This window comes from Lontra canadensis, unplaced genomic scaffold (assembly GCF_010015895.1).
Source record: "Lontra canadensis isolate GAN:19392208 unplaced genomic scaffold, GSC_riverotter_1.0 scaffold13, whole genome shotgun sequence".
NCBI classification, from domain to species: Eukaryota; Metazoa; Chordata; class Mammalia; order Carnivora; family Mustelidae; genus Lontra; species Lontra canadensis.
The window spans coordinates 28,724,017-28,751,524 of record NW_022631007.1 but is presented as its reverse complement, the minus strand read 5'-3'; the positions used below and the strand labels follow the sequence as shown (position 1 = coordinate 28,751,524).

Here is a 27,508-nt window from a genome sequence, read left to right as displayed (position 1 = left end):
TGTGATGCTCCTGGTACCTTTAGGACGATATGATTCACACCTTTGGGACTACAGTGTGGTCCTGTCTCCCTTACCCAGTGTGTACATGGAGCAGAGTCTAAACATGCATCGTGTTGAGACAGACACTCCAGGGGCTGCACTCCTAGGAGCAATGGCTGCGGTGGAAAGCGCTAGCGTGTGGCCAGTGGGGGAGGGCTGTCCTGTAGATCTCAAACACAAACTCATTATCTACCAAGGAGGGTAAGTCTACTTTTTTAAAAAAGTCACAAGGGAATCGCAACTGGAAATGTGCCAGTGTTTCAGCCTCAGACACTTGGAGTGCCCAGCCAGCCCTGTGCTGGGGCCGCCCTGGGGCAGTTCTTGTCCCCACCCATCACACCCAGCCTGCGGCAGGTTCCTCAGATCGGTTTGACACCTTGTCACTATCGGGTTCTGCCAGGGAGGAACAGTAACGAGCAGAATAAAATTTTATGAAAGCATGAGGACCTTGGGTGGGAGTTGTAAGCATACTATGAAACCGTTTTCTCAAAGGCGTTTGCCAGTAACTTCATCCTAACTACAGCTTGAACATTTCTTCATTGTGTGTGAAGCCAGGGCGGTAACCCTAGCCAGCTTGTTAAAATCTCACAAAATCAAATTCCATGAAAAACAGGCCAGGCTCTAAAAATGTCTATAACTCTTATAAACCAGAGGTCCCTCTCCTGAGAATTTATCTTAATAATTCAAAGACAAGAGGAAGAACCATAAATCAAAAATTTGAGGGTTTTTTCTGCTGTCATAGGATAGTAGCAACAGCTAATGTGCATTCGGCTGTTCCAAATACTTTACATGTTAATTGTAACAACCTCTGAAATAAGTACAATTACTATCCCCATCCCACAGATATGAAACCTCAGACATTAAATAATTCGCCTGGAGTCATGAAGTAATAAAGGGCAAAGCCAAATTTCAAACCAGGGAGACTAGTCCAGAGCCACTGTTCTAATTACCATACAGTCTGACCACCAATTTAGCAGTTGGCACTGGGATTAAAGAGATAAATAAGATATACACACATATGTTCATACAGTGTTGTTTATAATAACAAAGAAACTATCCATAATCCCAGTTCAAACAGAACCTTATGTAACCACTTAAAAAAAAAAAAAAGATTCTATAACCTAGGGAAAGTCCACAATGTAAACTGGGAGAAGAAGACCTATTGTTGCAAATATGAAAAATAAAGACTGAGAAAAGCAGTAAATAGAGAACATTAAAATATTTAAGTTGGAGTGATGGGGAAGGATTATATTTTTGTTTTTTATTTAACCTGATTTTATGGTTGTTAAATCATTATTTTACTGGGAGGTATAGCTGAGCGGGAGATGGAACCGCTCTGTAAGGATCCAGAGAGGAAGGAGGAGGGCACAGGCATCCATGGAGAGAAGCTGTAGCTCTCGCTGGTGCGAGATTGGGTTAAAAACAAAGGAGGCTAAAAAGGAAGTGATGTCGTGCACGCAAAAAACGGATAGAATGTATTGGATCCCTACATCAAAATTTTTAAAGAGCCCCATATAGTCCCTTGCATGTTGTTAGTTGAAGAATTTTGAAAGTAGGCAGCATTATCAGAAAGAAAGCTAATTACAGTTGCTGAGTGGCTGGTTTTCCACAACTGACGGGAAAGCTTCTATCGAGGGCAGTTCACGTTTTACAGAACGTTGATTAGGATAAACACTGCTTAACTAGAAAAATGGGAGTTTGGAAGTAGCAATTTCTCCAGCTGTTAGAATACAGGAAGGAAAAGGTCCACTTGGTTACAAGCTACAGAGAACTGTCATCCTCTGAGCTGTTTGATTAGATGGTGAGGAAGGCTTCCACAAGGGCAAATTACGAGCTACGGTGGGTAGTCAAAGCAGGCTAGAAGTTCTAGTGTGGGTATCAAGGGAAGACATTTGAGCCTAAATAATTACAGAGTTGGAGCTTCAGAAGATGAGAAGCCAACTTGATGGCAGAGATGGGAAGTGACTCAGCATGGGCATCACCCATATAAGCTCCCAGTCCCTTACAAGGGATTGTTAGGGCCACAAAGTCAGGCATTAGTAAAAGATCACCCACCTCACGAAGCCCTATTGAGGGCGTGTTGGAGAATCCTACAATGCCATCATGTTAGTTGGCTCTCAAGAGGTGCCAACAAATACCAGATCAGCGTTTGCATTTGTGGCACTGTCTGCTGAAGGTTATACTAAGCGCTTAAGCTTTCAGAATTTCACGTTCCTGTTGGTTGTGATGAACAAGAAGGGAACTTTTCTGTCTTGGGTAATAAAGAAGAGAATTTGACCTGAAAGATGTCACAAGACATCTGAGGCCTACCCTTTACAAGCCCAGAAGATGGTGATTAATTAAGGGGGATTTCAACTTCGAATATTCTGTACATTTGACAAAATCAATTGATTATGCGTAGTTTGATAAAAATTTTTATAACCCTTTAATCCAGGAATATATCTTGAGTCACAGATCACTTGTTAGGACTCTTAGCAATTACTGTTTGCACAATAAGATGAAGAATTGCTAATCTAGAAAACTGACCCTATGGAAGATAAGGGTTGTCTGTTGTATGTTAATTTTTTGAAGTTAATATGCCCAGATTTACCTATTGATCATAGTCGTATTACTAATATTCACAGCGCTTCCTTTTCTGTACGTCAGTCCTCTTTGGTATGTTCCTTCTAAAAAGAACAGCAAGGAGGGCACCTAAAGGATCTAATATGTAGAACAAAATGGCATCCCATGCATCTCCGTCTAAAACCTGGAACCTGTGTGTTAGGCTTCAAAACATAAACTCTAGAGACTTTTGGTCTGCTTTGAAGTAAGCCACAGAATATGGTAATCAAATAAGCAAGTCTTATTTTCTAACCATCTCCCACATACTTAAAAATAGGTGAGCCATGACACAGATCTGGGTGTATTTGTTTGTTTTCAATTCAGAAAAAAAAATTTTTTTTTTTTAAGATTCTGTTTATTCATTTGAGAGAGGGGGAGAGCAAGAGAGAGCATGAGCAGGAGTCAGGGAGAGGGAGAAGCAGGGTCTCCGCTGATCCAAGCATCCTGGGATCACAGCCCAAGCTGAAGGCAGATGCTTAACTGACTGAACCACCCAGGCGCCCTTCAATTCAGAAATCTAACTGAAATCTTCTAACCCTTGCTCAGCTTAATGGTAATATAAGTATCTTAAAGAAATCTTGACATAGTTGTTTCCCTAGAGCACATGGTGGTACAATTCATGTAGTAAATCAGGTATCAAGAATTTACAAGGATAAAATGTTTCTCATAATGCCTTTCAGGTACATGAAGTACCAGGTAAACTGTAAAAGAAACAGCTGTCTCAGTATCAAAAGTATTTTGGTTCTGGAAGGCATTTTTATTAACAACAGGCATGTCTCAAAACAGTGCTCTATCCCATAAATGGCTAAATGTGGTTTCATAAGATTTTGTACACTCTCCTCATTATATTGCAGAAGCTCCTACGAAATAAGACCATATTTTATCCACAACTATAACCCTAGTTCTTAACACTATACCTTGCACATAGTAGGCACTCAATACAAGTTTCAGCTGCTAAGTAGACCAAAGAGAATTTTAACGGAGGGAAGAAGCTATTTGAATTTTGTTTTGCCTCGCATGGAATACTGGGGCACTACTATTTCCCTAAAACGGGGAGCCAACAACTATGTAAAAAATCTCTCATTTCAGGACGCCTGGGTGGCTCAGTCAGTTAAATGTCTGCCTTGGCTCAGGTCATGATCCAGAGTCCTGGGATTGAGTCTGTGTTGGGCTCCTTTCTCAGCAGGGAGCCTGCTTCTCCCTCTGCCTGCTGCTCTCCCTCTGCTTGTGCACATACTCTGTCTCTCTCTCTCTCTGACAAATAAAACAAAATCTTAAAAAAAAAACCCTCTAATTTCAATTGTTTATAATCCTTTTTTTAAAAAAATTTTTTGAGATTTATTTTAGAAAGAGAAAAATGTACCAGTGGGCGGGGCAGAGGGAGAGGGAGAAAAAAATCACAAACAGACTCCCTGCTGAGCATGGATCCTGATGTGGGGCTCGACCCCATGACCCTGAGATGATGACCTGAGCTGAAACCAAGAGTCGGACACCCAACCTACTGCATCACCCAGGTGCCCCTGGCAGTAATTCTTTAAAAAGAGAAATTTGCTTTCCTAAGCTGCAATATCCTACTGTTTTAACTCGGTACCTTTTTGCTCTTAGAGGGAGGAAACTATCTTAACGATAGCACAAAATCATGTAGTAAATATAATTCGTTTTTGATTGATTCACCTACATCCTGCTCCATTTGTTGGATTTGAGTGATGTGTCTGCAAATGTGTCATCGTTCACTTGATTTGCCTCCTCACTGTTTACCTCATCATTGCATGTTTTTAGCAGGCTTTATGGTTTCATAAGATGGCTTTTTTCTTTTTTTTTGGACAGAGCATGGTCTAGAAAAATGACAGTGTTGTGGTAGCTCCTTACCACAGATGGGGACACGTGGCCTTTGAGCGAATGGGGCGTTTCAGCAGCCTGTAGTGAACTCACAGAATTTGTCCAACCTGGTTGCCTTCTTTCTCTGGAAGAAATGATGCTAAGGGAGGAAAGTGGTTTGCATTTGCATTACTCACTTGTCAAGGAGACTCTTTGAAAAGTGTTTAATTTCCGTCGACGAGCGGGTCTTCACAATGCCTCTAGATAAAGCTGTCTCCTTAAAGTGAAGTCCCGTGAAGTGCTAATGCTGAAGAATTTACTATATTCTCTTGCCCTCCAAGATTGTGGGGGCTACAAATTATAAAACGTGTCACTGGAGAAAATATTCAGTACCCTAAGCACCTATGGATCCGTGAAGAGTGAGCTCTTGGCTTCTCTCTGAGTTCTCTGTTTGTCCTTAGATACCAAGGTGGGACATCCTCAAGCCTGGCAGAAGAATGCTCCCAACGCTCCGGCGGTTTGCCCGTTATCCCTCCCTTCTACCTGAAAGCTGTGTTCTCCTGGCCCTCATTTCCACCTGTTTCCAGACAGCCCAGTCGTAGAATTAAAAGCATCGTTCACTGATGAGAAAGCCCTCTTGCTTCATTGCATCCACTTCCTTTACCTTGGACATTGTTGGTGGATGCAGGGATTTCCAAAAGTTGGTACCTTGTTACTCGGAAAAAGGTATTACTCTGAATTACTCTGAAAAGACGGAGTAATTCGTCTTCAGGCTAGGACTCGGCCCCAATGTATCTTCCTTCCCACCCATTTGCCTTAAATGGAAATTCCCTGTTCAGGAAGGCCTGGGGGCTGGGGGTGGTGGGAGTCAGAAGGTAAACAGAGGTAGGGGCCAAGGCTCCCTGGTATTCACACCAGACGCCTGACATTTCTGCTCTCACCTCCTGGTTCCAATAGTATAGCTGCCTTTCGGAAGTGAGCTCACATTCCAGCCCATCCCTCTGGCCTGGTTCACACTGGGGACAGGAGGAAGGCATGCCAAAGCAACAGCCTAGACAGCTCGCAGAGAAGGAATTACAGTTGGGTTTTTTGTTGTGTTTTGTTTTTTGGCAGAGAAGTGTTGAGAGGCACTGTTGCTTCCACCCTGTCATTAGTGGGTGGGTAACAGTGATATAAAATAAGAGATGAATTAGGATAATAAGAGGCAAAGGAGAAAGGAGTAAATTTTCCACAAGTAATATTTTTCTCTTCCTGGTTATTTAACTTTGAAACAGAGCTTGAAAGTAGTAATCACAGTTCCAGCAGAAGACAAAGGACAGAATGTGAGAACCAGACAGGAAGGTGTGATTGCCTTTATTACATTAACTGGAAACCTACAGAAATCCGCACCACCTTCAGAAATATACTGCTATTTCCATTATGGAAAAGCAAAGAAAATGAAAAGTCCGGGGTGAACTACCATACCATCCCCTCTCCCCCCTCCCCCCTCCCCACCTTTTTTTCTTCTTAACTAATGAGTGTGTATCCCTCTGTGAGAGTCTCTGCATCTTTTGCTTTTCCGTGTGAGTTTCTTGAGTTGTTCTTCAGATCATTTTATAATGTGGGTATATAGTAAAGCAGCCCCAAGAGGAATGATTAACGGCACAGAAAAAAACTTTAAATAGCGTGGACAGGTGTTTTGCCTTTCTTACAACAGCTGTCTTCAAGGCTGTTCCCCACAGATAAGGAAATGAGACCTATTGGTATTCATTCATTCAGCCTAGATCAATGAGCACCTACAACATGCACTGGGGACACAAGTGACAGACGAAGCAAATGTCACTGCCCCCATGGAGCTTACACACCAGAGGGGAGACAGACTCCAAACAAATCACCACACTCCAGGCTCTCGTGGCTCTGAATAAAAATACAAATAAAAATTAAAAAAAATTTTTTTGAAATATGGTGTGATCAGTGTAAAGGGGAAATTGTTTTGTCCTGGGGTAAGTGAAGACCTCTTTGAAGAATGATGATGGGAGGCTAAGGGAGCATTTTAAAGTTGGAGGAGGGAAGGGTAACAAAATCTTATTTACATTTGGAGATGAATCAGCAGAACTGAAAACAAGTGTGTCTGCACATAAAGAAGTACAGAGGCGAGGGTCTGGGTGGTTCAGTTGGTTGGGCGTCTGCCTCCTGCTGGGGTTGTGACCCCAGGGTCCAGGGCTCAAGTTGCCTGTTCAGCAGGAAGTCTGCTTCCTCCTCTGCCTCACTCCGCTGCTCGTACTCATGCACGCTCTCTCAAGTACATACATAAATAAAATCTTTCTTAAAGAAGGAAGTACAAAAATGAATCGAGGGATTCTTTTGATTCCTCTGAATAGCTCTTCAAATGTGTTCATTAGACTCCTGTTTGAAAATAGTAACTAATATATTTTCTGCACCATCTTCTTCACCAGTAGATAAGAAAGAAAAAAACTTTAGAAAAAAACAGTAGATAAGAAAGAGAAAACTTTGGCTTTGACGTGTTCTATCCATTCCCTTCCAGCACGGACACTGCTCCTGTTGAAAAAGAGTCCATTACATTTTGTCCTACATACACATATAATTCTGGTTTTTTATAATTTGTCCCCATTTATTCAGCTCCTACAGAACCTTTGTTGTGTAAGTTTGCGGACGGAGGACAGAAGAAGAGGCAGAACCCAAACAAATACATCCCTAACGGAAGACCGTGGCATCGAGAAGGAGAGGTGAGACTTGTAAGTCCCTTCTTGAGACTTCCGTGCGGGTGTATGATGATGAGAGCCTACGTGAATAGTTACTCCAGCCGCGTCCTGGCTGCCAGACTTCTGAAATAGGACTTTAGAGTCCAGATATTGTCACTTTAAAACTCTTCCCAACAGATACAGTGCTAAGAGGGGGATGACCTTCCAGACGGGCAGATAGGTGGTAGGTAGAGTGAGGTTTACCAGTTAGCTGCATGTAAAGTGAAAGAGCATTTTGAATTGCTGTAAGAAATGCACAACTGTTTTGTATTTTCCTAATGTCATGGTTTCTTAAAGGTTTACATTTATAATTACTCGGAAATTATCCTGAAATGTTATTAAAACAAATAACGTATTTGCTGTTGAGTTTTTGTTTTGTCTAATTCTTTTGAATAAGGTTCTTAAAAAAAACAATTGCTTAAAAATATTGGATGGCCATTTCTCTGTATTTTCAATGAATTTTTTTTAAAGTAAAATTCTTACTGGTTCAAGAATGTCTAGGGAAGTGCCATCCAGTGGAAACGTTCTAGAGTCTGCGCTGTCCGGTGATAACCACGAGCCACATGTGGTTCTTTGACCACTTGGGATATAGCCAGTGAGCTGGGGGGACTCCATTTTTCCTTTAATTTTAAATAGCTGCACACAGCTAATGACTACCGAATGGATCAGTGCAAAGAGCTTAATTCTTACATTGAGGGTATGTTTGTCTAAAAGAAACGTCAGATTTCATCAAATGCTACTGAACTATCTCTATTTTGTGTTGCCATGACTCTAAGAAATGGAATTTTTAAACCGTGCCCTTGTGGATAAGTGATTCTGTTTCTTTTGCTTTCCCATAGGCTGGAATGACACTTACTTATGACCCAACCACAGCTGCTATACAGAACGGGTATGTCATTAAGATAAATGCATGGTGGCTTGAGGGAAAATGTGAAGGTGGAAAATATCAGACATTTGTCCCGGGAATTATTCTTTTTAAAGGATGACTTAATAAAGGCTTTTGTGTTTGTTCTAGATTTTATCCTTCACCATACAGTATTGCTACAAACCGAATGATCACTCAAACTTCTCTTACACCCTATATTGCATCTCCTGTATCTGCCTACCAGGTTTGTACCTTTAGGATTCAAGAGTATGACAACTTGTCGGCCGTGAATCGCTGCTGCGTTTTTATGTGTCTCAACATTTTGAACATTTATAAGGAAACCTAAGTCAAACGTTATGCAGCTTCGATGCCTACTTTAGAAGAAGCCGCTTTTTATTTGACAGAGTGCCTTGCTTTTATATATAGGACAATATAAAACAAGGGAAAATGGTTATTGGTTGTCAGTCCTTGAAGTCATAGCATTCTAGAACTGGGGTGAACCCAGAATGCTTCCTCCACAGCAGGCTCTGCTGTTGGACATCACATGTCCCAGAAGCTGAAACTTAAAAAGAAGTGACGTTAGGTAAAATACAGAAGAGTGTGCACTGTTGCCATTGTTTATTCATCAGCAGAAACTAAGAAAAGAGCAAGTGAAGATGCTAATAAATAAAGACATGTCTCTCTCAGGTAACATTAAATGAGCAATACAGTGAGATTTGAGGCAAAAAGTGTGTGTGGTGGGGGGGTAACTCCCTGTTTAAACAAGTTATTTTGAGGAGGCTTTTTATGTTCAAATAAATTTCCAACTTAGAACCAAGATCTCCTTAAGCACCTTGTTATAAGATGAATTTGTTTTTACTATAGATTTAGCTCCTATTCTCCACGAACCCAGTGGTGTACAATTTGTGCACATACAACGAACACAGTGGTATGCAATGTGTGCACAGACGCATCTCACCTCCTGTGTCTGAGTACCTGTAACAGGGCTGCTGCCTTGGCCCACACGGAAGCATGACAACAGAGTTCAGTCACAGACATGTGGGAATAGAGTTCTCTTTGGTTGACTGTTGAGATCCTGTGTGATGAAAATAAACTCTTGTATATTCTTGTTTTTAAAACATTTGAATTAGATGTTGTAGCCCTGATTTCTGGGGTTAGGGGACTACAATATCTAATAACTGTGTTATGTGACTTCTGTAAGCCTCAGTTTCCTCATCTTTAAAATGGGGATAATAATAGTATCTTTCTCAAAGGCTTGTTATAAAAACTAACTGAGACTGTTTATGTAGAGCTCAGCACAGCCCCCAGCTTAGCAGTAGCAGTCAATAAATGTTAGCTGTGATCGCGGTCATCATCAGTATCTATGCAGGACTAGCGGGCTGGTGAGAGGATACTCATCATCCTTTTTAAAATGAGGAATTGGTCAACACAAGCAATACCATGGAGGTGGTTCTGTCCGAAAACTTAAAAGTAGCTTCGAATACGAAGTCATAATGTAGCTTCATGGTTCAACGCGCGAAAACTGAAGCTGTACGGGAGCCTTCCCAGCTCCCTCGCTTTTTGGGTCTTTTCTCTGTCTCCCCCCGAGTTGTCCCTCCATTGTGTTTTCTTCAGTCTCTCAGGGCTTTACTAAGTGTTACTTGGGCTGGCACTTCAGTCAGCCGGCCACAGTATTCACTCATTTAATGCCTCTTTCGTTGTTTTGGACTTAAAATTTCTCTGTCTTCCCTGACTATATAAGACCCCATGAGCTCTGTGCTGGTTCGCTTTCCCCAACAATACCCCAGAGAAAGGTAGTCTTGTTTAACTCTCTGACCTTCGAAACCTCTGCCATTTATGTAGATCACTGGAAAGAGGGACACGTAGTGAGCTCATTCTTAGGCGGACAGTTGTGCAGACTAAGTCAGATGTGTGCCACTGTGGCTCTTAGAGCGGTCAGTGCCTCTCCCCACCACCTCTGTTTCCCCTCTTTACTGTCAGTAAGCATTTGGGCCATAGAATTGTTTCATAGCGTTAAGAAAAATTCGGAGGCCAGTATTCACAGTAGAGTTGATACACCTAACTGGGAACAACATTTCATTTCAAAGTCCTCATTTCTTCTCCTGGCATTCTGTGTGTCCCTGATAAGATCCATATAGAATTTTATTCCATTTGCCCGACCCTCACCGTGACTGAGGTTCTTAACCCCCTAAGTCCAGGGACACAGCAGGGTCAGCAGATGAGCTTTAAGTAGTTGAGATTCTCTTACATCGTCTGCAAAATGTTACTCGTGTATATGCAGTTAGCTGTTGCAGTGGGGGCGGGGGGCTGGCAGTAAATTCTATTTCTTTCATCAGGTTTTCAAACGGATCCATGACCCAAAGTTGGGTAGAGAACCAGTGGTAAAGAACTCAAAGAACAGAGATTATTATTCCCATTTTACACTTAGGGAAAATTGAGGAATAGAGATTGAGAGCAGCTGATTTGCTGCATAAGAAAGAAAATTGGATTAGGTGTTCTAGCTCCCTAACCCCAAAATGCTATAAGCTATTAGATTATTAAGACCACTGAAAGCAAACAAAAATGAGAGCATCTGGCCCCAGTTGGGGTCTCCAGGGAGCTGCTCTCCTCCCTATGATTTATTCAGTGAAGGCCTTGCACTCGCGTTGGAGTGGGCCTTTCTCCACTAAAGCACCATATGCTTATACAATGGGATCTGAGAAATTGGCATCTGCGAGAAACCACCAGTGCCCCAACGGGGAAAGGCTGCAGTCCAGATAACTGAAATGTTAACAAGGCAGAAGCACTTAACTTTGGTCTGCCTTAGGTGGCAAAGGAAACCAGAGAAAACAAGTATCGGGGCTCTGCTATCAAGGTAAATCACAATACATTCTTCCCCCATGACTTTTCCCCATATCCTTTCTATAGAACCTCTGAAGTTAACCATAGGGGATAAGCTACAGGAGGGTTTTGTGGTTAAAGAGTTAGAGACGGATTCTAATTTTTTAAAAATTACGTAGTCTTGGGAGAGCTCTGGGCCTCAAGAAATGGACTGATACTTTTTCTCTTGAGTGGCAGGCTGCACAGGCTTGCTTTCCTGCCGTGGACCCTGACTCTCACGTCTTACTCCTTGATGTGGAGGGTCTTCTGTGCAGGTGCCGTTTTGACTGTACATGTCAGTACCAAATTTTGAAAGTTTTTCATTTTCTAAATCTGATTTAGATTTGTATTTTCCACACTCTAGAAATCGTTGACCACCAAACAAGATTTCTGAAACCTAATATCCTGGTATCAAAGAGGGATTGAATTTTGCTATTCTTTCTAAATAAGCACATACTTTAAGGATTAGTTTGTGATAAGATGTGCTGGAATTAATTCTCATTCATCTGTATTCCTAAAGTGCCTAGTTCATACCTTGATTATACTCCACTATTTGCGTTGTTAGCTCGTTTATCTCCATTCTTAGTAAATTTCTTGAGGGTGGGGCCCATGTCTTACTTGCCTTTTTCTCTTTGATGCCTGGTACTCAGTACATACTTCTTGAATGGGCAAGTGGAACTTGGTTTTAAATAATCGTTTCATCCTTATTCAGAGTGACCAGCTTGCCAAGAACTCTAACTGCCTTAATCTTTTTAATCATTGATAGTATTGCTTCCTTATTTTCCTTCTGTAGATTTTAACATGATTAAAAGAGCTCTAGAGAAAGGTAGCATGTTCCAGTGGAAATCAATGTTTTTTTCAAAATCCTCCCTTTTCCAGGTGCAAAGTCCTTCTTGGATGCAACCTCAACCCTATATCCTACAGCACCCCGTAAGTTTTTCAACTTAATGGCTTTGTGGTTTGCAGCTAAGCTGTGTATACATTTGGAAGCCAGTTTTCTGGATTAAAACCTTTTGCCAAAGGTGGTATAGGCTTTGGGAAATTTTAAGCATGGAATATAAGAATGTATAAGTTAGTTATAAAACTTCCTCCTACACTTGTCATAAAACATATTGGTAGTTGACATTAAATCAAATGTGCAGTTGTCAGAACTGAAAATTTCTCATATTTGAAGCCGGGTGCCATTTTCTTCTTCATACCGGTTTTGTAGAAGGCCATTCAATTGAGTTTTTGAAGTTTTAAAGTTTTTAAATTGCTGTATTTTTAACAGTAGTTGGTATGAAACAGCTGACATATTTTAATTGTATTCTGTTTAATGCAAATATGAAGTGTTCAAAAGGAAGCTAGAGATTTTTATCAGTTTACTTAACCTCTGTGGTAATTATAAATACTAAATTATAAATACTAAATCAGTAACACTTTCTTTGGTAACTGTGATTTCTTTAGTGACTTGAGCATTTGTTGTATTTATATGTACATATTATATTTTTTAATTGAGTTACACTTCACATTAATAGTGTATTTAATGTGTTTTTCAGAGATACATAAAATCTAGTTTGTTAAAGTATGCATTTTAAAAGGTGAAAAATAAAGGCGGAGTACAAAGTCACAAAAAAAGCTAGCAGTGCCCAACACAATGACCTATATGATTGGCATGAGAAGGCCACAGATTTGGCCCTAAGCTTTCTAATAACTAAGGCAAAATGGGAATTCTAGTAAGCAAAATAGTTCCCGGTGCTTTTAAGAGAAAAACAGGTCAGTTGCTTAGGGGAGAAAGCACACCACTGTTGGCCTGAAGTTGAGACAGGAGTTTCTCTCAGGACACCTCCAAGGAGGATACCATGCAGTATAAGACCATATGTCTGAAACTACTCCAGGGACAAGTTCTGAGCAGGAAGTTGCTGAGATGACTTTGAAGCAGCAGATAAAACACATTTAGTTGATAACACAGGAGACGAGCTCTCGGATGACAGATGAGTGTGTCTCTGTAAACACGTGCACATTATCTGTCTCCATACGCACAGTCTTGGACAGTAGCTCCTATATATGAATGAAAAAAAGAAGCAGGAAATTCCTTCAGCATATTCTGGGCTTCTGAATCATTTCCATGTTACCACACAGTTTCTGATGATGCACACTAAAAATTTAAAAGGAACAAATTTTCTATGAACTGCATGAACAACAAACAGTTTCTGACACATATCTCTGTCTTTTTTGGCAACTTCTAGAGACAAAGCCTGTGCATATCCCAGTTTCACATCTTTGAGGAGACTGGTAGTATGTGCAGACCGTTCCTAGCTGAGGACTCGGTCCCCTTCCCCACCCAGTTTAGACTGCCCTCCCCCAGAATTAAAGTGCCTGCGCTCCAGTCTCAGACCTCAGCTGTGTTCTGATTAGCAATAAGACAGTGTGTGGAAGAGATAGATCAGTTGCAGTAATATCAAAAACGTAACATTAATATTGATAGGATGTATCAGAATAATTGCACTCTCAGGTAATGGGGTGATTGCAAAAGTGAGAGGAATAATTCAGTCCGTAAGAATATTATATAGGATAAATTAGAGGAAATGCAAAAATACGGAAATAGAATTAATTTAATTTCGGTTGAGACAGTCAATGTACCATTATGCAGTCATTAAAAATGATGATAATGATGGCTGTGCACCAAGCGAGGTAAATATTTGTAACAGAATGTTCAGAGCAAAAAACCCAGGATATGAAATTGTTTACATACCCTGGTTGCGACTCTGCAGACGTGCCAAGGCTAGAGTCTGGGAGATCGTACCCTGATGGTGCCAGTAGCAGCCCTGTATCAGGGAGAGGCTAGGCTGGGTTGTGGGTGATTTTTTGTTGTTGTTTTTTCATCTCCCCCTGACCCCATTTTGTTCAATTATATTTAATTTTATTTTTAATGACCAGAGGTTTTTTCAGACGAAATCAAAGAATCTGAAGTCGGATTATTAATCATATCTCCTTCCCTCCCTTGGCACCAAATGATACCTGGAGGTTCTGAGAAACAGTGAATGGAGAATGGGATCTTGATCCTAAGAGCCTGATCTTGAGTCAAATGACTGTCTGTACAGAACATGTTTAAATGAGACACGATATTTATAAATATTCAAGATGGCCTGTTGTTTTGTGGCTGCATAAAACATCAACCGTCATTTATTTTTTTAAAAATCAAGAAAGCATTTTGGTAACCGCAGCCAGCCGAAAATGGTTTGCATTTCCTCCTGCAGCTCCTCCTGCTGGACTAGCTTGCTTTACACGTGAGTGAAAGGAAAGGCAGGATGTTTAATGCAGTCATTGCCCTGAAATGAATGCTCTTAAAAAGGTTTTAGGAAGCATTACCTAGAAGGTTTTTGGGAAATTGTTTATGATACCATAATCAAGTTTGAGAGGAGGTTATCTTGGTTTCACATTTCTCAACTAAGGCATTTTCCTTTGCAGAAGGAATGACAGACTCTGAACTCCCTCCGTGAGTTTATCTTACACTGTGCTTGTCTCCCAACTCCGCAGGGGGCCGTGTTAACTCCCTCGATGGAGCACACCATGTCACTACAGCCCGCGTCTATGATCAGCCCTCTGGCCCAGCAGATGAGTCATCTGTCACTAGGCAGCACCGGAACAGTAGGTGGCCAATTCATACCTTGTGTCTGAGCGAATAGAGGAGGGTGAATTAATGCAGCCTGCGTCTTCCCCATCAATTACAGGCTCCATGATGTCAAAGATTATGTCCGAGCCCCTCTCACCCCCCACATCGCCTTCCACGGGATTAACTGATGAACTAAATGTCTGTCCTTCGGGTATCTCTCTCCCAGAATCTAGCAGCCACATGACCACATCTAGCCCCAGTAACGAGTGCCGTTCATTCACACTGCAGACTTGGTGTCAGGAAACAAAAGACTGAAAGTGATACATGGTGGTAAAGGCAGGGAATTTTTCCTCACCTCACTTCTTTTACGGAACTGGGTGGGGGCGCTGTCTCACAGTCTTAGGATGACTTCCTTCTCTAGCGTTCAGGAGACTCGGTTGGGGATTGAGGTTGAGCCTACACCAGAGGAACTTCCAGCGTTGATATATATCAGCGTAACATTTAGATGGTAAGATGGCCGAAGGCTTGTAATTCAGACCGTATCCTTTGTGCTAAAAAGAACTAAGGGAAGTGTGTTTTTCTCTCTTATGTTCAAAACCCCAGCAGCAGCTTCTTGTGATGGCTCAGGCAGGTCCTTGAGATCAGCAAGGAGGCTTTGCCGCCTTTGGGAAAGGATAGCCGTCCGCATCAGGAAAGCAAGGGTTCATTTCCTATTCTGCGGTCACCTGATAAAGATCCAACAAGTCCTTTACTCCTTAGGTCTCCACCTGTGAAAATAATCCTAAATACTAGTTCAGGGGGCTGCTGGAAAATAATGAGGTGCTTTGAAATGAGATCTTCTAAAGTAGCACATTAGTGATACTGAGTATTGAGAATGAGAAGTCTTAAAGATCTTCACGCATGTATTTGTTTGTTGGGAAATCCAAAGAAAGGTGGGAGTTTTAGTTCGACATTCAAAAAGTAGAAATAGTTACTTTGCTTTCCACGTGATAATTAAACTTTGAGATAGCTTGTTTACATTTCTTCTTTGAGAGCTCCAAAAATTTGACATTCCCATCTCAAAATTCTCCAAGCACTCAGAATGTTTGCATGGCTTATCATTTCCCATGCTGACCATGTTCTTCTTTTCAGTACATGCCTGCGACATCAGCTATGCAAGGGGCTTATTTGCCGCAGTACACACACGTGCAGACGACAGCCGTTCCCGTTGAGGTTGGTACAGACCCACGCGATGGCCGTTCTGGCAACGAGTAGCTTCAGAAGTGGGTAGATTAGATAGAACAGAAAGAAAAATCAATCAGAAGTCAAATATTTGCATAAAGAATTGAGTTTAGAGGGCATCTAGAGCTCGGGTTATTTTCAACCATGGAATATCATTCTCTGCATACAGTTTAGTGTAGCGGTGTCCTGGCCATACCCCCCAGACTCCCAGAACTATTTTCCAAGCTTGTAGCATGTTTCACACCCTTCAAGAATCTATCTTGTCTCCTGCAAAGGGATACTTACACACAAATTAAAATAAAGCTGGAGTTTGCAATCCTAGTACCAAAGATTATGTTAATAATAATAACTATAAGAAGAAATTAATTGTAATTAAAATAGTTGAAAAAATACTGATGTTTCAGAATTGTTAACAGGAATGAGGACCAAACCATACCTTTTTTTTTTATAGAGGCTGCTAGGATAGCTAATGGAAGAACACTGACACTTGAATTAAGATTGGACAGAAAGCAGAGAAAGACAAAGATCATGTGATTTCAGTCATGTGTGGAATTTAAGAAACAAAACAGATGAACATAGGGGAAGGGAAGGAAAAATAAGATAAGAACAGAGAGGCAGACAAACCGTAAGAGACTTTTAACTATGGGAAACAAACTGAGGGTTGTTGGAGGGAAGGTGGGTGGGGGGTAGGATAATTGGGTGATGGACATGAAGGCAGGCACTCGATATAATGAGCACAGGGTGTTCTATGCAACTGATGAATCACTAAATTCTACCCCTAAAACTAATAGTACAATATATGTTAACTAAATTGAATTGAAATTAAAATAATTTTTTAAAAAAGATTGAACAAAAAGCATAGCATTTGTCTGCAAAGTACCCTTAAAATTCCAAGGAAATTCATCATCGCAGTCAATCCTACTCACTAGACAGATCCCGTAGCTTCCAATTGCAGAAACATCCCTAGGACTGTGGTTGGTTTATTTTGGGGCATTCTTGTTATGTTTTGTGTTGTACTGATTGATTTAAATTTGTGTACTTACTGACAACCACCATTATCAGAACCCATAATCCCTTATCTGCAGTTCTGAAACACACAGCAAAATCTGAAAATAAAAATTCTCTTTATAACTGTTTTAGCAAAAACCTGACCTGTGGCAAAACCCAGTGGGAACTAATACAAGACAAAATCTTAGCCCACTTTCTGTGCATATTTATATCTTCCTGTGTAGACCTGCCTGCGTGTTTGGTGATGAGTTGTAGCTCTAGGCCCCACAGGGTATATTCTGTGATGAAGGGCATATGCCTACCATTTTTCAGATTCTAAAATCTGAATGTATTGAATTCCAAGTTACATCTGGCTCCAAGAGATCAGATATTTGTTTGATAAATTGTAGTTTGACCTGAAGAGACAACTCATAAAATGTTCAGGTGGGAGGTTCTTTGGGTCTGTAAGACATCTTAACTCCTCAGGGAAATCACTGACCTTGAAAATCCCACATAATATTAAGAAAATCACTTTTAAGGAGCACTTGTGTTTTCAGATGTAAAACTTAGATGAGAGGAGCAGAGTTTGGATGTCATTGCTCATGTTTTATCTGCCCTGCTTTGTTGTAGGAAGCAAGTGGACAGCAGCAGGTGGCTGTCGAGACGTCTAATGACCATTCACCATATTCCTTTCAACCTAATAAGTAACTGTGAGGTATGAGGGAAACATCTTTGTAACCATAGGGCTCAGTTCAAGGAAAGTCTATGATTCTGTTATCATAATGGTACTTAGAATAGCTCAGGTTTGGTCACACTGCCTTAGTATGGCCAAAAAATCCAGTATTATTGAAATATTAATATCTTGTGGATTTGCAGATTAGCTCAAAAGAACAGTGCCTTGTATTGAAGTCAAATGTGTATAGCTACTTTCTCATTATCCGTACCCCTCCCACCTTAGAAATTTGTAACAAGTCAGTACACCAGGTGTCAAATTTGTCCTGCAGTGCATGCATCCAGATTTATATTGCTTTCATGCTCACAAGTTGAAGGAAATACTGCGAAAGATTTTGCTTCATCTGGTATTAAAGAGGAGCAATATCTTGACTATGAATTTAATGTCCATATCCTTCGATCCAGAGCTCTGGTTGCTCTGGTCTAAAGTACGCTGCAGGCCCCAGGTTTGAAAGGTGGAGTCAGGTTCTAGAAACTACCATCTGTCCCAGCGTTTGTTGGCCTGCCACCAGTGACCAGCACCATCTTGCCTTTCTCAAACCTGTATACCACTGAAACGAGAAGGAGGTTACAGAATTCTGTGGTAGATTATACCAGATGTACAAAAGCATTTGTCTTTTATTTTTCTCTTCCAGATGTACAGAACGGCGTTCTTACATGAAGAAGGGTGTGAAGGCTGAACAATCATGGATTTTTCTGATCAATTGTGCTTTAGGAAATTATTGACAGTTTTGCACAGGTTCTTGAAAACGTTATTTATAATGAAATCAACTAAAACTATTTTTGCTATAAGTTCTATAAGGTGCATAAAACCCTTAAATTCATCTAGTAGCTGTTCCCCTGAACAGGTTTATTTTAGTAAAAAAAAAAAAACAAAAAAAAACAAAAAAACAAAAACAAAACAAAAGATTTTTATCAAATGTTACGATGCAAAAAAAAAAAAAAAAAGGAAAAAAGAGAAAAAAAAATAAGAAAAAAAGAAAAAAAAAAGAAAACTTCAATTTTCTGGGTATGCACAAAGACCATGAAGACTTATCCAAGTGCATGACCGGATTTTTGTGGTTTTTGTCCATTTTGTGTTTAATTTGCGTTTTCTTCAGCTGTATGCAGTGGGCTCTGACGTTTAAGTAGTCCGACTTCCCCCATGGTGTTCCATGCTTGCGAGTGTGAGTGTCGCTGTATCCAGTGTTGCCCTCCACGTCTCTCTTCTTAGCTTTTCCGTTTTTCTTTCAACGTAGTGTGAAGTGTCTTCTCCTTTTCTATGAATTCCAATTTGCCTTAACTCCTTTGATGCTGTAGCTGTTTCAGTAAAAGTTAGTTCAAACTAATGATGTAGAACGCTTTGACCAAATGAGCTGGTCTATTATGCCTTGTAAAACAGCAGCATAGGGCTTTTAAAAGGTAGTCAATAAAAGTTGCTGAAAATTTGGCTTTTTTAAATATGTAGTGGGTGTTTTTAATGATTTTTCACATAATGTGTAAGGTAGTGAAATGCAAGAAGGGAAAAATGTTTTGTGTGAAACACATTTTCTGACTGGGGAACTTTTAATAGGGTAACTTGTTTGTAAGGCTGTTCGCCAACAGTTTCCTCTGATAGTTTGACTGATTTAGGGTATCTGCTGTATGATGCAATGTAAAGTCTTTTTTGCCTTTTTTCAGGAAAAAAAAAAACTAACTCGATGTTCTAGATTTAGTGTAGGTAGCGTTGGGGTTGGGGGTGGGGAGGGGGGTGGGGGCGGGGAGTCACCGAATGTTTTGTCCTTCCTTTATACTAATGATAGTGCTTTAGACTGAGAATTACGCCTGAGATCTGGCAAACCGAAAAACGTTGCTATTGCAACTAAATGGCAAAAGCTAAAAGTAAGGATTTTATCTTTAAACATAAGCTGAGGTAGGAATAGAAGCAAAACAATTGGCTACTAGCTCTCTCTATTACATAAATTTGAGAAATCAAAATTACTTGGCACTTTTAAAGGTAACTTCACCAAAGACCGAAGAGCCAGTAACCAGTAGCTCCACCTTCTCTCAGCGTCATATCTTCTGTGCTCTTTATTTTTGCCGGACCAGTTTGCGGTTAGGAGAATGTGCCTTTTTTGTACCTTTGCATTTAGGTTTTATAATTTTAATTGATGTATGGACACACACCAACAAACAAAAAAGCATGAAGGAAGATTTGGATCCAAGCAGTGCCACACTTTACATCATCACTACAAGTGTTAAGTGTAAAGAGAAACCAATTTTGAAACTATGAAATTCCTGATTCATAAATACACAGTAATTTCTACTTTAGTACATAGAAGATAATTCACTGTTATTGAAGCTCTTTTATTAAGACAATTGCATACGTTTGAAAAGCAATGGTAAATTAAGTTGTCTTCCAAAACTGTGTACTTGTCTGGTCAACTGTGTGTGATCAGTTATCTACCTCAGAGTCTGTTTTCTTTTGTGCTGGGACAGGTTGCTGGCCCTCCCTGTTTCCACAGACCAAATCCTCCTAGCTCAGGAGCTAGGGCTAAGCAGTTTTTTCTTTCAAGTATTTTTTAGTTCTTAAATTTTATGCTTGTATTTGATTATAGATGTCAGTGACATTTCATAGTTTCAAAAGTCCTTGCTGCTCTGAGAAGTGTAGATTCTAGTGAAAATTACATAGTCCTAAGAGAAATGTGTTTTGTTTTTGTTTTTGTTTCCTTTTTTAAAGTTGTGGTATTATTGGTTCTATGCTCCCTGGAATATTACTGCTTTGTGAAAGTCCAGACTGAACGCAGCACCCTCCTTGGACCTAGTACATTTATAAACCTGGGTCTCTCACTACTTGATATTTTTGCATTAGTTAAGACAGAAATTTGATAGCTCGGTTAGAGGGGAGGGGAAATCTGCTGCTAGATATGTCTGAATTAAGTGCCATACTCGTCTGGGTAAGATTTGGGAAACATAACCTCTGTACATAAAATAAAAAATAAAAAATAAAAAAAAATCAGTTAAACATCACATAGTAGACAGCCATTAAATTATAAAAAAATTAATTTATGAAGAAAGACCTTTTTGTACAGATTGAAAAAAAAGATTTTCATAGAGATATCTATATGATCAAGAGAGTTAATTTTTTATTTTTGTTTTACTAGTGCCACAAACTTGCCAGTGGTAACTTATTTGTCCGGTTCAAGATAACTCTGTAGTTTTCCTTCCTAGGACTTGTTGTTAAACGCCAAAAGACATTTTTGAACTGTACATTTGATCAGATTGTTAGCTTTTTCTGTTTTATTTCTTTTGAGAACCTTTGAATAAAAAACATCTGAAATTTTATTTTTCCTGTCAGTTTCTTTTAAGTAGGTTAAATGTGTATCAGAATTTCATGCATTTCATTCCTGTTCTCTTCCTTCAGCTCAGGCAGTTGGTTTGAAAGTGAGTTGAAAATTATTTCCAATTCACTGTGTACTCAGAATACAAACCTTTCCACCCCTCCTCCTCTGGTCATTTAAATCCATGTGTGGGAACCAGAGACATCAGCCATCAGCCGACCACATCTCATGTCAGCCAGAGTCTGTCTACCTTTGGTCTATTCTGAAAGGCCAGAGAGCCAGACCTCTCTCCCTACTGCTACCCTTTGACTGTGTCACAGACCAGCTAGAGAACGGAGTAAAAACGGTCCCATCTGTGTTGAGCAAAGGGGATAAGGATTTCAGGCTGATCTTAGCCGTGCCTTGATGACGTGAGCCTTCCTCCGTGACCTCGTTCGGCTGTTTCCCACAGGAGGCTCTCGAGCATGCATGCATGGGGGAGAGAACTCCTCTCTTTCCCAATTGATGTGCTTTGTGAGAGGCACATAGTATAGGAAATTGAGTCCTTTACCCAGGGGGCTTAACTGTTACAGTGTCGTCATACAGAATTCTTCTGCTACCCAAGGGCTGTCACAGTGGTGAGAGGAGTAGGCAAGAAGACCCCATACCCCGCCCATTTCCGTACACGTGCCGGCCAGGTGGGGCCTGGGGGGCGAGGAGGACAGAAGTGGGGTGTAGAGCAGGTAACTTGGCCAGGGCCAGGAAACCTCGGTACTGAATGGCTCATTCAGAAAAGGAAACGTGGCCCTCTGATGGGTGCTGGAGGGAGAAAGATGTCGCCGCAGGAGGGGAACGCGGCCTCACCACGACACGCACAGGGTGCCAAGGATGTAGGCTGCGTGGTCTCCTGTCCAGCCTCACATGTCCCAGGGCTCCTTCGTACGACCAGCGACCACGGGCAAGAATGCGCCATCCGGGCCGCCAAGTGTCAGGTTTTGTTTGTCTTCCGTTCTTGTATTTTCGGGAGGCTTTCTGTCACGAGTCCCGGGGCATCCGGGGGCTGACGTTACATGGAAACTGGTGGACACTTTTTCCAGAGCGCCTCCTCTGTCTGTGCAAGAGCAACAGGCACACGGGGTGATGGCGCTTCGGGGGGAGAGCTCTACCACTGGGGCGGAGAGGAGCGGCGGGGCCTGGCGGGGACGGTGTGCTGCTCAGGTCATCCTCGGGAGCAGGATCTTATCTCAGTCTGAGATGGGCTGCGGCCCAGCTTCTGACATGGAGTTTTTGTGTTGGAAGGGAGGGCAGACGCTCGGGACGTGGCTCCCCGGCCAGCGTGCATTTCCCCCTCTCTGCTGGCCGGGATGAGGTTGGGCAGTGACACTAGGCAAACCCACTGGAGCCCGAGTTCCACTTCTTAAATTTCCCAGACACCGATTGGAAATCCGCTGGTCGAAAGGCGGTACCTGCCAGCCTGAGTGGGGCGCGAGCAAGGCGCAGATCTGACTGATCTCTTCATTCCACTAGAGTAGCCAAAACCGGAAGAGAGCCAGCTGCCTTGGAGTGAAGGTCGTGGACCTGTCACCAGCCCCTCTCCCTCCGACACACACAACTTCAGAAGATGTCAAGTAGGTGTAGAGGGAGGAAACTCTGAGCTCAGAGTTTAAGAAAAGCAGGGCAGTTTGTTCCCTCAAATAGCAAGGTGATGAGACAACCAGCCCTCCGTCATCGCCGAACTCAGCCCTTACCAGACGCCTGTAACAGATGGAGTGGGGCTGGGAGGTGGGCGCCCACCGGTCCCAGCAGGCAGTTCTTGGCATAGCCCTGTGCCCGTCTCTCCGTGTGGGATTAATTCCGGGAAGCTTTGGAATTTCCACCCCGAGAGATGGCTCCAGAGCGTCTTGCTCTGGCTCTTGGTAGGGCCGGAGTGTTTTTGCTTGAGCCACTAGAGGGAGGGGTACGTTGCTCTTCACCTTGAGCTCCGAGCTCTCGGGCAGGAGACCGGCCTGCACAGGCACAGGGCAGGGCCTTGGAGGGCGACTGTGGGTGAGTATTTGGCAGCTGCAGGCACACGCCAGTGGAGGTAAAGAGGTCCCGAGTCAGGGAGTAATTTTAAGAACTGATCTATAACCACCATTGCCTGATGCTGGTGGCTCCTCTTTCTCATCGGGAAGGAACAAATGCAACTTTTAAGGCTCAAGGAAGCTGGGGGCAGCGGGGGAAGCCAGAAGCCTTGCCAGACCTCATGACTGGGAGGAGCAAGAAAGCACTGGCAGGTCTCTCGGCTGCTCAGAATTGAAAACAGGTGGCATTGGATTCAGTACTTTAATGCTATTATTCATTTCATTTTAAATGTGACCCCACGAGGCTGAGATTTGATATAAGTTCTTCCATTGCTCCTTGGCACAAGATATGGATTGTAAACGAGACTGCAGGTATCTCCTCCATCTAGTGTCCCTGGATCCACTTTCTCTGCTTGAATGCTTCCAGAGACAAGGCACTTTCCACCTCACCTGGCATCCCGTATCTTTTTGGAACAGCTCTCAAACAGGCTTAAAGGAGTCAAATTGCATCTGTAATTTCTACCTCCCGGCCCTAGTTCTGCCAACCGAGATGCCGCAGAGTAAGTCAGTCGTTCCCATTCTTGAAAAGACCAAAGTATATTGATCAAACCTAAGAGCGATGACCAGGAACTAGAGGACAGAAAGATGTGATTTTAAAGGGACAGCACAAGGGAGTTTTTTGAGGATGACGAAGCTATTCTGTATCCTGATTATGGCGGTTACACAAATATATGGGCTAAAATCCATAGAACTGTATACTTCCCAAAAACATCTTTTCATGTATGTCCACTTGTAAAATAAAATCTTTTTTAAAAACAGAGAGAATTTGGTCATTCTTCAAATGTAGACAACTGCTGGCTCCGTGATTCTTTGGGTTGAACATTCCTTGTAGCTTGAATATTCAGCTCTGGCTCCACACTAGGCACCATCAGCTTAACCTCTTGATGTACCATAGATGACTCAGGTCAAAACCTAAAACCCCAGGAATAGCCCGGGCCTCACCTACCTCCCCTGCGCAGCCCTGTCCTTCTATTACAGGTGAGATGGTTTCCATTCTGACTTCTCAGACACACCACTATTTGTATAAAGTTTGTAGCTAATTGAAATCCTTTTGTTGTTTATTTTTTGGTCACGATAAGTAAAGAAAGACATGCAATGGAATATTACATAGTCATTTTTAAAAGAGATTTTAATGGCATGAAAAACAATAAGAATGACAAGTGTTAGTTACAGAACTGTAGATAGAGTGTGTTCATAATTAGGAAGCAATATTTAAGTATAAAAGATGAGGTATTCCAAAACGCTTAGCTGTGGGTGGAAGGATAGTGGGAAGTTTATATTTGCTCCTTTATACCTTTCCAAATGTTTCCGAAAACATAATCAGGGAGGAAAAGGATATAACAAAGAATGTTGTCCTATCATCCTGAAATATGTATCTAAGTCTCCATGTTTATTACATACCAATTCAGCATGTATAATTTTTTGCATTTAAAATATACTGCAGCAGACATCAGAGGACACAAAGACGACATGATTTGGTACAGGTCCTCAAGGGACATTCTTACGGGACGCACAAGTATGAGTGACAATATAGCAAGGATATGTAACAAAAGCATGACCTAAATAAAGAGCTCTGGGAGGTCTGCGAGGGGCCAAGGCCACCTAAACACTCTCTCCTGACATTCTTGTCATTTCCGCATTGCCAACCAGTTCCGTTTTTACGGATGAGAATTCAGTCGGAAGCAGCCGCTTCCCTCAACGGTTCCTGTGCCTTCTGAGAGGTGAAGTTGTCAGGCAGACAAATGAAGTCTTCGGTAAATCTGTCGTTGCCAGAATGGGACTTGGAGCAGATGTCCAAAGACTTGATGTTCCTTTGTCACTCCTGCTGTGAAAATATCGGAATGTGTAACAAAGTACTGTTTTGGTTTGGTCTGGTTCATCAAGCCAGGTGTAGGATACGTTTTAAATAGCCTCATTTTGACTTTGTTTACCCTCTGTCAGATGTTCTGCACATGTTAGATTGTGGATTTGCAAACACCTGTGTAGTTTTCTGACCCAACCCCAACCCCCACCAGAAGTTGGAAACTCTTATATTTATTACTTTCTTCCCAGAAGCGTAGGCAGGAATCCCATTATATCTGCTTTGTTATACACTGCTTTGACACAGACCTGAGTCCATGAATATTGTTCCTGGCACTCTTGCCTCTTATTTTCTTACTTGAGAAATACTGAAGGAACGTCTTTGATTCTTGCTATATAAATTTTTCCCTCATGTTTAGTTCTGTCTCAAAGAGAACACTTTCTGTTTCCCTCAACTTTTACTCTTCCAGTGATCCTTTTGTCTCTTTATTTGGCTTATAATCTTTTAATTTACAAGAGTTTGAAGCAATTTATAGGAAACACAAAAAGCACATTTAAAAATCAGTGCTTGGGGCACCTGGGTGGCTCAGTGGGTTAAAGCCTCTGCCTTCGGCTCAGATCATGATCCCAGGGTCCTGGGATTGAGACCCACATCGGGCTCTCTGCTCAGCGGGGAGCCTGCTCCCCCCTCTCTCTCTGTCTGCCTCTCTGCCTACTTGTGATCTCTGTCAAATAAATAAATTTTAAAAAAAAATTTAAGTATATAAATAAATTAAAAAATAAAAATCAGTGCTTGGGAGGTTAACAGTGAAGAGAGAAGGTGAGAACAGAATGTAACTCTGCATGCCAAAAGGCCTCCACCATCCCTATAGTCAAAGCTCAACAATTTTGAGTTTCCTAGCAGCCAAGATGATAAAGGAGAAAGGCACATACATCTATAACTCTTGTCAATGGTAGCAAAGCCCACCAGATCCTCTGGAAAAAGATAATATTTATTAGCCTTATATAGAGACTCCTGCAGGAGGCACTAGACAGTGTCCACCATATTCCTCTGCCAATACAGCAACACTTTACTCAGGCCGTTTCAGGTAGGGCCCCTCCATGAAAGCCAAGAACAGCACATCAAAGCACCATTCCATGAAAGTGATTCTGGAAGGCTGTACACTTGTAATAAACATTCTCAGTTAGGTCTCCTCTCAAATGTTCTTGTGTACTTCATCGCTCCCACCAAGCCCACTGCTCTGATTCCGAAGTTCAGAATGTCTTGTGACAACACAAACATTCCAGTTGCTCCTTTCACTTCCACATTCAGCCCCTCGGATGGAAAAAGATGCAAGCCACAGGTTGTCCTACGGCTTACTGAGCACTTCTAGTGATCCCCACCGCCCTGCCGGATTTCTTCCCTTTCACCTGAAGCAGCAGCGAGGATTCCAAGTCACTGGGCTGTACTCAGTCCTCTGCCAAGGCCTGTAACTTGGGAGGGAGGATCATGGCACTTTCCATTACCTAATACTACAGCTTTCTGAGGACCCTCAAAAATAACAATGCCTGGGTGGCTCAGTCGGTTAAGCGTCTGCCTTCGGCTCAGGTCAAGATCCCAGGGTCCTAGGATCGAGCCCCACATCGGCCTCCCTGCTGGGTGCGAAACCCGCTCCCTCTCCCATTCCCACTGCTTGTGTTCTCTCTCTCTCGCTGTGTTTCTCTCTATCAAATATATAAATAAAAATCTTTAAAAAAATGTTTCTCTGTTCTTCTCTTAGAAGACCCCTGAGAGGTAAGGAGAGAGCATAAGGAACTTCAGGGATGTTGAGGCACAGCCCTTTATGACCCACCATAAACACAAAATTTTTCATGTTTTTTCCTCAATTAGTGGGAATTTTGTGTTCCCCTTATAGCTTTCCCATCTCCCCCTGAATGGTTGTGCCATCTCATCCATTTATTTATTTTTTTTTTTTTATTTTAAAACACTAAAGTTGTGAGTACACTACAAAGAAGCTTTAGCCTGATTTGTCAGAGGGCAGCTTACCAACCCAGGGTCCACTGTCCTCTACAAACAAGGACATTCTCCTGCACGACCACAATACAACCACCACAAGGAGGAAAGTAACACGAAGATAGGACCAGTTACTTTGCAGAGTGTCCTCAGGTGGTCGTCTGTCTGACGATTCCATGTGCTCATGCCCCTGTGGCAGGAAAACACCACCAAAGGGAAGCTGTGTCTCCTCACAGAGCCCCTTCGGGAAGGGAAGGACTTCCAGTTGTCTCATATCAGTGATGTTCCCTTCGACCACTAATTAAGGTGGTTTCTGCCTGGCATCCCCACTGCAGAGTTACTCTTTCCCACTTGGCAGTTAATCAATATTTGGTGGGGAGATGGTTTGGAACCATGTTAATATCCTGGACTTCATCGAACTTTGAATTTATTCACTGACTTATTTATATGAGTATGGACTCAGGGTTTCCTACTGTGTCCGACGAGTTCTAATCAGTTACGGTCCTTGTTTTTATGCTCAGATTATCCCTCACATGGCCAGTGGGAGGTCCTGCATGCCAGCTTGTGTGTTTTTGAAGACCTGTCCCCATTATTTTTGAAGCCTTTCCTTGCTTTCTGGTATCCCCAGATGTCCCATGCTCATCCTGTACCTTCCGCGTCCCAGTTCTGGTTTCAACCATTTCTCCAAAGCATCGTGGCTCCTTTTAGTGGAGAATGGGAATTAGAAGGTAGGATTTGGGGACTCAGTGCCCTCTGCTATTGATATGCTGCCGTTTCCAAGCCCTGTCAGTGAACAGGGTTAGGGAATGTGGACATGGGTGCAGATGTGCACCTGCAAACATTCACATCCGTATTT

At 42.0% G+C, this 27,508-nt stretch overlaps 1 protein-coding gene across 11 annotated transcripts in view; it reads left to right on the top strand.

Annotated features, from left to right (window-relative positions):
* RBMS1 (RNA binding motif single stranded interacting protein 1) overlaps nt 1-18,355 on the top strand; it is a 207,536-nt gene extending 189,181 nt beyond the window's left edge. For 7 of the 11 annotated variants that reach the window (XM_032857930.1, XM_032857928.1, XM_032857939.1 and 4 more), the window contains exons 7-15: nt 7,078-7,193; nt 8,039-8,088; nt 8,215-8,308; nt 10,871-10,918; nt 11,803-11,853; nt 14,443-14,553; nt 15,650-15,730; nt 17,357-17,441; nt 18,094-18,355. In XM_032857930.1, the coding sequence (XP_032713821.1) occupies nt 7,078-7,193; nt 8,039-8,088; nt 8,215-8,308; nt 10,871-10,918; nt 11,803-11,853; nt 14,443-14,553; nt 15,650-15,730; nt 17,357-17,434 (629 nt within the window). In that variant the 3' untranslated portion in view covers nt 17,435-17,441; nt 18,094-18,355. Of the gene's footprint in view, nt 1-7,077; nt 7,194-8,038; nt 8,089-8,214; nt 8,309-10,870; nt 10,919-11,802; nt 11,854-14,442; nt 14,554-15,649; nt 15,731-17,356; nt 17,442-18,055; nt 18,068-18,093 lie in introns of those variants that run through there. The other 4 variants (XM_032857932.1, XM_032857929.1, XM_032857935.1 and 1 more) reach the window with 4 other exon arrangements.
* Nucleotides 18,356-27,508: the final 9,153 nt, after the last annotated feature.